The sequence below is a fragment of the Lichenostomus cassidix genome, unplaced genomic scaffold (genome assembly GCF_008360975.1).
Source record: "Lichenostomus cassidix isolate B80296 unplaced genomic scaffold, HeHo_3.0 HiC_scaffold_788, whole genome shotgun sequence".
NCBI classification, from domain to species: domain Eukaryota; kingdom Metazoa; phylum Chordata; class Aves; order Passeriformes; family Meliphagidae; genus Lichenostomus; species Lichenostomus cassidix.
Window position 1 is genome coordinate 40,079 of NW_028147677.1, and position 9,290 is coordinate 49,368.

A 9,290-nucleotide genomic window follows, 5' to 3' on the forward strand; every position below is an offset into this window, starting at 1 on the left:
GCATTTTCCAATGTTGGTACCAGGACAGCTGCAAGGCTTTGCTTTTCCCTTTTCTTTGTTTGCTTTGGCTCCCCTTGGCAGAAAGGGACCACCAAGGGCATCCTGGTGGGGACCTTATGTCTCCTCTCCCTCTCTGGAGGGGGTAGACAGGCACTGTGCAGGAACTTCTCCATTACCAACGAGGACAGACTCTCAGACTGACTCTCCGGGCCGGCAGCACTGCTGTTCTCTAACAGGCCTTCGGAGCTGGGAGATTGGGAAAGTGAGCAGAATGGAGCCTTTGTAACCCAGAAGGAGGAGGTTAAAGATCTGCTGAGCCACAAAGCTGTTCACAAATACTTGGTATTGGATGGGATTCATGCTTGGGAGATTATAGAGCTGGGGAAAGATCTCATTAAGCCTGGGCTAAGAGGAGGGGCTGAGCATGGTCCGTCACTCCCTGTGGGAGCTGCTGGTGTTGGTGTCGGTGTCCCTGTCCCTGTCACTGTCCCTGTCCCTGTCCCTGTCAGAAGCTCCCCGGGCGCTCGGGACGAGCAGGGCAAAGAGGCCCCAGCGGGCGGAGAGGCAGCGCCCCCTGCTGGCCCCGCCCGGCCCTGCCCGCAGCGGTTCTTGCCCGGCCGCAGCCGCGGCTCCTCTGCCCGTGTCCCTCAGCGCGCAGTAATACACGGCCGAGTCCCCGCGCCGGGGCTGGGACAGGTACAGAGCGCTGGACTTGCGATCTGACGAAACCCACAGATGACCCGCACTGTCCGGCAGCTCTTTGGACGTTCCAGGAGTGAGTACGAAGAGTTCGGGACCTCGGCTTGGGAGCTGTCGGTACCAGTGGATGAAATCGCTGGCCTGGATTTTGGGATGTGAGCAGCTGATGTTAATGCTGGTGCCCTCGGTGGTCTCCATTGACTGCTCCTGCTGTACTTGGGCTCTGGCCACAGCCACTGCCACAAAGAAAAGAAGGATCACTTTCCATCACGAGTAAATGGTGTGCACGGGGAGAGAGGAGAAGGCAGAGGAGGACAGATCAGAACTGAGATGTATTCTGAGAACTGAGCATATCGAGACTATTTCTTCAAGGGCAGCTGCTTGGAAATAAGAATGTATGTGGGATATTTTGGAAATTACTCAGAGTGCAGATGATGAAATTGGGATGACGAAAAGAGATTGGCTGGAATGAATGGATGCGTGGATGGATGGATGGATGGAAGGACGGACGAGCGAATGAATCAATCAATGAGTGGCTAAAGAAATGGAGTAGTCAAACAGGAAAGCTCGGCGGGAATGGATTCTTTAAGGACAGAAGGGACATCGACAGAGAGCAAAAAAGAAGAGAGCAGGAGGACAGAATTGCCGGAGACAAATCCCGACCTCAGTGCTTAACCGAGGAAGAACTAGCCCGAGCCCCAGCCCCAGCTCCTCCACCCCCACGCACCGAGCAGCACCGCGAGCAGCGCCGCCAGCTGCGCTCCCTGACGCCGCCGCATCCCGCCGCTCCGCCGCCCGAGCAACGATACCCAACTCAGCCCCGATTCTCTCCTCCGCCCGTGCTGCCCCCTCCCCTTTTCACCGCCTCCAGCTCCGCCCCGGGTCTAAGCCTTGCCCCTGCGCCGCTCGGGCTCTCGCCGAGTCCTGCCAGGGAACGGAGTGGAGGCGAGCGCGGTGCAAGTGGGGCGGCGGTCGTGTCTCTGCACGGAGGAGGCTGCAGTAACGGGATGCGTGACGGGGAACTCAAGATTGTTTCTCCCTGTGCTCCCATTATCTGTTCCCTCACATCCCCCATTTGCTGTCTCCTGGGAACTCCTGAATTGTCCCTCAGGGCATGTGTTGATATGAACGGACAATGGGCACGAGAGGCAGAGAACACCATTGGGCTCTGCAATTCCCCTGGAGACACTCCCAATGTTTCAAATGGAATTAAACTAGGAAACCACACTTGTGTGAAACCATGCTTTTTATGGCCTGCAATTGACAGGTGCAGAGCATGATTTTTAGAGCAGCTGGAGAAGGAGGGCTCAGGAAGCAGGGACTGCATTTCATCGCCTCTTCCCTGAACGCATCTCGTACAAGCTCCTACATCATTTTTCAACTGCACCCAGGCTCCTTCTGAATCTGGCAACCAGGTGAGTCTGAAGCCACTTCCCTTTCTCTTTCACTTCGAAAATGATCCATTTGTTAAACATCCCAGCTGATGTTTTTTTCTTCTCTGTTGAGCCTGCTGTCATGGTAAAAATATGGGAGGACTAGAGAGAGGGTGAAATGTGGCTGCAGAGGATCTTGCTTAAGAAATTACAAGCAAGATTCCCTGGGCCAGGCTGCTCCTTGCAGGGCAAGTTAGAATGTGTGGCTCCTTGCCAAGGCTTCAGCTCCAAACTCAGTCAAAGCCTTGATTTCTCTTTCAGCCTTGTGCTCTGTTTCCTGTCTGCTCCTTCTCCCAGGTGCACCTCTCACTTTGAGGTGTGTCCTGCTACACCCTGTGCCTGCCCTGCCAGCCCTGCGGCCCCTGCCCGCTGGCCAACAGCTGCAATGAGTGCTGTGTCAGGCAGTGCCAGAGCTCCACCGTTGTCATTGAGCCTCCTGCTGTGCTGGTGACCCTGCCCGGCCCCATCCTCAGCTCCTTCCCACAGAACACCGTGTTGGGATCCTCCACTTCGGCTGCCATTGGCAGCATCCTCAGCTCTGATGGAGTGCCCATCAGCTCCTGCGGCTGTGGCCTGTCTGGCATCTCCAGGCACTACTATGGCAGAAGATCCCTCCCCTGGAGAAGATGCTGGGAAAACCCCCATGAAGACACTTCAGGAAAATCAGAACATGGTCCTGGGCAAAGGATGGGCATTTTCCAATGTTAGTACCAGGACAGCTGCCAGGTTTTGCCTTTCCCTTTTCTTTGTTTGCTTTGGCTCCCCTTGGCAGCAAGGGACCACCAAGGGCATCCTGGTGGAGACATTCTGTCTTGTCTTCCTCTCTGGGGCTGGTAGACAGGCATTGTGCAGGAACTTCTCCATTACCAACGAGGACAGGCTCTCACATCTGAGAGGCAGCACTGCTGTTCTCTAACAGGCCTTCGGAGCTGGGAGATAGGGAAAGTGAGCAGAATGAAACACATGTAACCCAGAAGGAGGAGGTAGTGGTCTGCTGAGCTACTAAGATGCTCACAAATATTTGGTATTGTATGGGATTCATGCTTGGGAGATTATAGAGCTGGGGAAAGACCTGGTTAAGCCAGCTGGGAGAGGCGATGCTGAGCATGGTCTTTGACTCCCAGTAGGAACTCTCAGCGTCGGTGCCAGTGTGAGTGTTAATATCAGTGTCAGCACCAGTGTCACTGTGTCACTGTCGCTGTGGCTATTGCTGTGGCTGTCGCTGTGGCTGTCGCTGTCACTGTCCCTGTCCCTGTCAGAACCTCCCCGGGCGCTCGGGACGAGCAGGGCAAAGAGGCCCCGGCGGGCGGAGCGGCAGCGCCCCCTGCTGGCCCCGCCCGGCCCTGCCCGCGGCGGTTCTTGCCCGGCCGCAGCCGCGGCTCCTCTGCCCGTGTCCCCCAACGCGCAGTAATACACGGCCGAGTCCCCGCGCCGGGGCTGGGACAGGTACAGAGCGCTGCTCCGGCCGTCCTCTGACACCGACAGCTTTCCTGCAATTCCCGGCAGATCCTTGGACGCTTTAGCAGTGAGTGCCAGGAATTCGGGGCTTTGGCCCGGGAGCTGACGATAGAAATGGATGTAATCGCCGAGCCGTTTGGTGTGGTGTGAGCAGTTGATGTTGATGCCGGTGCCCTCTGTGGTCTCCAGCCACGGGTCCTGCTGCACTTGGGCTCTGCCTGATGCCACTGCCGGGGAAAAAAAAGGACAAATCTCAAATCCTACATTGCCCTTGCCTACAGAAAAAATGCCACAGAAACAGGCAGGATCGTAAAGAAGTAATGAGAAAAACAGTTCCCAGAGAATTTCATGATATGCAGGAAAGAAAGTGTCCATTAATCGTTTGTGGAGACATGAATGAGTGAATGATAGCAGAATTGCTGCAGTTACTGGAGAATAGGATTATGGGGGAGAATGAACAAAAAGACAGAAAGAAAAGTAGCAAGGGGTAAGGACTGACCTCGGGAGCTGTAAAGATAGGAAAGGAATGTTTGTGCGGGGTTGGGCAAAGAAGAGACCTGAAGAAATCTAAGGGAGTCTGGGATGGAGTAGAGGGAGAGATGAACGCATCACAGTTCGAGGGAAGAGCTCTGGGAAGAAGCCAGGCAGGACGACAGGGACCTATCGGGACAAACCAGCCCCAGCCGCGGCCCCTTCTCCATCACCCCTGCGCACCGAGCAACGCCGCGGCCAGCGCCGCCAGTCCCATGCCCCGACACGGCCGCATCCCGCCGCTCTGCCGCCTGAGCATCGCTTGTCCCCTCAGCCCCGGCTGGCCCTCTCCTCTCCTCCTCTCCTCTCCTCTCCTCTCCTCTCCTCTCCTCTCCTCTCCTCTCCTCTCCTCTCCTCTCCTCTCCTCTCCTCTCCTCTCCTCTCCCTCTCCTCTCCTCTCCTCTCCTCTCCTCTCCTCTCCTCTCCTCTCTCCTCCTCTCCTCTCCTCTCCTCTCCTCTCCTCTCCTCTCCTCTCTTCTCCTCTCCTCTCCTCTCCTCTCCTCTCCTCTCCTCTCCTCTCCTCTCCTCTCCTCTCCTCTCCTCTCCTCTCCTCTCCTCCTCAACACTAACAGCTCCGCCCCCGCCGGGCTCAGCCCCCGCCTCTCACAGCACCAGCACAATCAGCGACACAAGGACGTTTGGCATCGCCAGGGACAAGACACAGAACTGTCCCATCCCGCACACCACCGACACTGCACGGGAAGCACATCCACTCCGCCGTTGGCAGCATACGGGCGGCACGATTGCCGAGCCTCTTGCCATGCCCACGAGGCAAATCTCCTCCTTTGACTCTCTGCAGCATCAGTGGTGCGTGAGCTTTGGAGGGGCAGGAAAGGGAGTGCTCAGGTGACAGGGGCTGCATTTCAGTATGTTCAGATGAGCTTGTGGGGAAATGATTCCACAAAGGCGTCCTCTAGTCCTGTGCAATACAAAGGGCAGGTGTAAGAGGTAGCCAAAATCCCTGGCGTCTTTTTAATTTTTCTTGCCTATTTCTATAGGCTACTACATGGATGAAAATATTTAGAAAAATCAAAATAGAATTATTCTTGATAGAATGATTATAGAGAGATGAAACATGCCACAGGCTCAGGGAGACCTTCCGTTGACACCAAACGTTGAGACTGGAACTCCTTGCATTCCAGACACCTGATGAAGCTTGGATGGGGCTTGGTCCAAACTTAGTCTCAGACCGAGACAATAGTTTATTTCTGAACGAATTAACTGAAGGCATTTCATTAGTATCGATCCATCATGAAATTCTGTGATGATCTGTTGCAAATAAGGAGTCTCTCCACACTGGGAAAGAAAAGGGTCTCTCAGCCTCAGGTTAAAAATTTCAAACCCCAAGAGGTGTATGTGAGTCAGCACAGGCAAACAGCCAGAACAGCCACCAACACACAGTTAAAATGAAATATGTGTTTTCCTTCCCTCACTAACCGCAGGATCCCTGAAAACACCTCAGGGCAGAACTGCACAAGCAGAGATGCATACACAGTGAAACTCAGTGCATGCTAAAGGAACACCAGTTGCTTGTCACACCTCGTTATCAAGGGCTCTTTCCAGCTGCAAGGTCACTTGATGAATTACAACTCTCCTCAGCAGTGCCCCAATTTAACCCATTCTTCCCAACACCATGACCACAATACTCAGGGACAGACACATAGCAGGGAGGGGCTTTTGTGTGGGTGAGTGTGCTCAAGTGGCAGATCTCCTGCTCTCAGCAAATTCAGATCAGTCTTTTCCCAGCCACCCTGAAGCCTTGGAAATACGAGTTGCAGAAGCTGACTCTTCCAAGTGCAACACCTGGGCAGTGCAAGTGGCCCTGGACAGTGCAAACAGCCTCTCTTTAGCTCTCTTGAGTCTTCTCAATGAACTCGAGAGGACTAGAGATGTAGATTTGTGTATGTCTGGGTATGTGTGCCCACCTAAGCAAGCTGTTTGTCCCGAGTGTTGTTGAGCGTGAAATCACACACTTGGAGGAGAAATGCAACAACAAATTTGACTGAAGTAAATAGTGAGTGAACAAAGTTAATAAGACAGTGGTTTACCTAAATTTGATGGCAAAGGCTACTTGATTATTTGCAGGGTCAGCTAAAGCTGTCAGGGAGATTCTGCTACTGAATCACCAGGTTCAGAAAGGACTCCCTTCCATTCCAAACCCCTTCTCATATGGGGAGTTTATGTGCAGCTGGATCCTGATTTGACCCAGACTTGTACAATTCTTTATGTCTAAACAATTCTCTATGCACCATCCATCCTTTCTATCACTTAGGAAGCTTTCAAAGGTTCAGTGCTCTTCTTCTCAATTAACACACCAAATATCAGATGCCATAAGGATTCACTCAGCCTTAAGGAGAGACCTTGAGAAATGTCCCTGCTAAAGGGAAGATCCTGGTGTGCAACCCAGTAGCATGCAGGAGAGCTGAATGAGACCTGGTCTGTGCCCATATTTTCCGGAATAAGATGGTTGACTCACCGTTGCAGCCCACCTGTATTTCAATTGGCACAAGATCAAAAAGCCCTGGGCTGTTCAGCAAGATTTGTGGCTCTCAGCTGTGATGTTGTTATGTGTCTGCCCAGAGTGCAGCTTAAGGCAGATGTGGCCATATTACTGGTGGCTATTGCTTAGGAGGGAAGGGGAAGGGGAAGGAAAGAGCATTTTCTAACATTAACTTTTATTAGAGTCATCTTGAAGAATACTTTTCTCCAAACTGGATTAGTGCAAAGTCCTCACTTACTCCTCACAGGGCTTTCCTTAAAGCTCTTTCACCATTTCAGTTCCCCTCCTCTGGACATAATTCAGTACCTTTACATCTTTCCGAAATACAGGGGACCAGATCTACACACAGTACTCGAGAACAGGCCATACCAACATTGAATATGGCAGGATGAGGTAATTTGTTTTCCCCTGAACTCCCAGTGCTGTCACCTCATATGAACGAACTTCAGCTGTCACTTGGCCTTCACAAATGGCCAAAAGAGTTCAGCAGTCTTGGGAAGGGAAGTAAAGAGGCAAGAGGAGAACGAGCCTGATATGGGCTGGGTGAGAATATGTGCCCTCCCAGATGCATTTGTGAGACAATGCTGGCACAGATTTGTGGACAGGCCAGAGGATGCCACATTCCCTGGAGCACACAGAGCCCTTTCTGAAGGAGAAAGAGATACCGTGGGAATCACCCTGCTGCCCTCCCAGCCTCGCACAGCTCATCTGAGTGTGGAAATGGAGCTGTGGCCACGGGAGGCAGTTTGCTGCCCTCAGGAGCTCAGCTGAGAAGAGAGGCTGAGCGCTCTTAGTGACTCCAAGCAGGAGCTGCCAGTGTCGGTGTCGGTGTCACTGTTACTGTCAATGTCAGTGTCACTGTCACTGTCACTGTCACTGTCACTGTCACTGTCACTGTCACTGTCGCTGTCAGAAGCTCCTCGGGCGCTCGGGACGAGCAGGGCAAAGAGGCCCCAGCGGGCGGAGCGGCAGCGCCCCCTGCTGGCCCCACCCGGCCCTGCCCGCGGCGGTTCTTGCCCGGCCGCAGCCGCGGCTCCTCTGCCCGTGTCCCCCAGCGCGCAGTAATACACGGCCGAGTCCCCGCGCCGAGGCCGGGACAGGTATAGAGCGCTGGACTTGCGATCTGCCGACACCGACAGACGCCCTTTAGGCACGCGCATATCCTTGGACCCTTTAGCAGTGACCACCAGGAGCTGGGGGCTTCGGCCCGGGAGCTGACGATAGAAATGAATGAAATCACCGGTCCGGATGTTGGGGTGTGAGCATTTGATGGTGATGCTGGTGCCCTCGGTGGTCTGCAGCCATGGATCCTGCTGTATCTGGGCTCTGGCCACAGCCACTGCCAGGAGACAAAGAAGAACACACCTCAGCTTCTACTTTTGATGCAGTCCTGCCTGCCAATCCCCAGGACAAATCCCACCGAAGCAGTCAGAAATATACAGAGATGATGAAGAAAACAGTCCCCAAAGGATGTCAATACATGAAGGAATGTAAGCATCCATTCATCATTTGTGAAGAGAATGAATGCGTGAATCACAGGAGGATAGGGGCAGTCACTAGAGAATGAGAGGTTGTGACAGAAAGCATAAAAAGACAGAAAGAAAAGTAACAAGGGAGCAGGACTGACTGCGTGAGTTATAAAGACCGATAGAGTGGAAAGGAATGTTTGAGTAGGGCAGTGAAAAGAACAGAACCAAGAGATTTCTGAAGGAGTATGGAATGAAAAAGGGAGGAATGAACCGGAGAATAGTTCGCGGGAAGAGGTGTGTGAAGAAGCCAGGCAGCACGGCAGCCTCCAGGGAGCCGCGGGGTCACCCAGCCCCAGCTGCGGTCCCTGTGCCACCACCCCTGCTCACCGAGCAGCACCGCAGCCAGCACCGCCAGCCCCATATCTCGACACGGCCGAATCCCGCCGCTCTGCCGCCCGAGCATCGCTGGCCTCCTCAGCCCCGGCTGGCTCTCCTCTCCTCTCCTCTCCTCTCCTCTCCTCTCCTCTCCTCTCCTCTCCTCTCCTCTCCTCTCCTCTCCTCTCCTCTCCTCTCCTCTCCCTCTCCTCTCCTCTCCTCTCCTCTCCTCTCCTCTCCTCTCCTCTCCTCTCCTCTCCTCTCCTCTCCTCTCCTCTCCTCTCCTCACTGACAGCTCCGCCCCGGCCGGGCTCAGCCCCCGCCTCTCACTGCACCAGCACAGTGAGCGACACAAGGACGTTTGGCATCGCCAGGGACAAGACACAGAACTGTCCCATCCCGCACACCACCGACACTGCACGGGAAGCACATCCACTCCGCCGTTGGCAGCACACGGGCGGCACGACTGACGAGCCTCTCGCCATGCCCACGAGGCAAAGCTCCTCCTTTGGCTCTCTGCAGCCCTGCTGAGAGCGGCTGTGTCACGGCTGGGGCGCAGGGCACGGGGGCTGCGAGACGTGCTGAGGCCCCGACCGTGGTGTTTGTCCTGAGGTAAGGTAAGCATCCAAGGTGCACTGAAACTATTCTTGTTGGACCTGAAATCAGCATCAGGGAACGTGAACTTTGGCGGGGCAGGGAAAGGAGTGCTCAGGAGACAAGGGGGCTGCATTTCAGTGTGGAGCCACACACAGCTTTGTGCTTTACACGCGTCTGTGGAAACTGGGCTGCTCCAAGAGCACAAGAGGCAGGAACACATCATCTCTG

At 54.3% G+C, this 9,290-nt stretch overlaps 1 protein-coding gene and 3 pseudogenes across 4 annotated transcripts; 1 reads left to right on the forward strand and 3 right to left on the reverse strand.

The window, feature by feature from the left end:
• Positions 1–192: 192 nt before the first annotated feature.
• LOC146420946 (T cell receptor alpha variable 17-like) lies at positions 193–1,488 on the reverse strand (annotated as a pseudogene). The gene is made up of 3 exons (XR_014848872.1): positions 1,427–1,488; positions 486–935; positions 193–246 (listed from the first exon to the last, which is right to left on the reverse strand). The product of XR_014848872.1 is annotated as a T cell receptor alpha variable 17-like (transcript).
• Positions 1,489–1,706: 218 nt separating this feature from the next.
• On the forward strand, positions 1,707–2,988 carry LOC146420947 (feather keratin 3-like). Its single transcript, XM_085047868.1, has 2 exons — positions 1,707–1,710; positions 2,449–2,988. The coding sequence occupies exons 1-2, from the start codon at positions 1,707–1,709 to the stop codon at positions 2,838–2,840; spliced, it is 396 nt and encodes a 131-aa protein (XP_084903994.1). The 3' UTR covers positions 2,841–2,988.
• Positions 2,989–3,313: 325 nt separating this feature from the next.
• LOC146420948 (uncharacterized) lies at positions 3,314–4,442 on the reverse strand (annotated as a pseudogene). Its single transcript, XR_014848873.1, has 2 exons — positions 4,305–4,442; positions 3,314–3,817 (listed from the first exon to the last, which is right to left on the reverse strand). The product of XR_014848873.1 is annotated as an uncharacterized LOC146420948 (transcript).
• Positions 4,443–4,724: 282 nt separating this feature from the next.
• LOC146420949 (T cell receptor alpha variable 4-like) lies at positions 4,725–8,624 on the reverse strand (annotated as a pseudogene). Its single transcript, XR_014848874.1, has 4 exons — positions 8,478–8,624; positions 7,613–7,960; positions 6,598–6,610; positions 4,725–4,813 (listed from the first exon to the last, which is right to left on the reverse strand). The product of XR_014848874.1 is annotated as a T cell receptor alpha variable 4-like (transcript).
• Between the last annotated feature and the right edge of the window lie 666 nt (positions 8,625–9,290).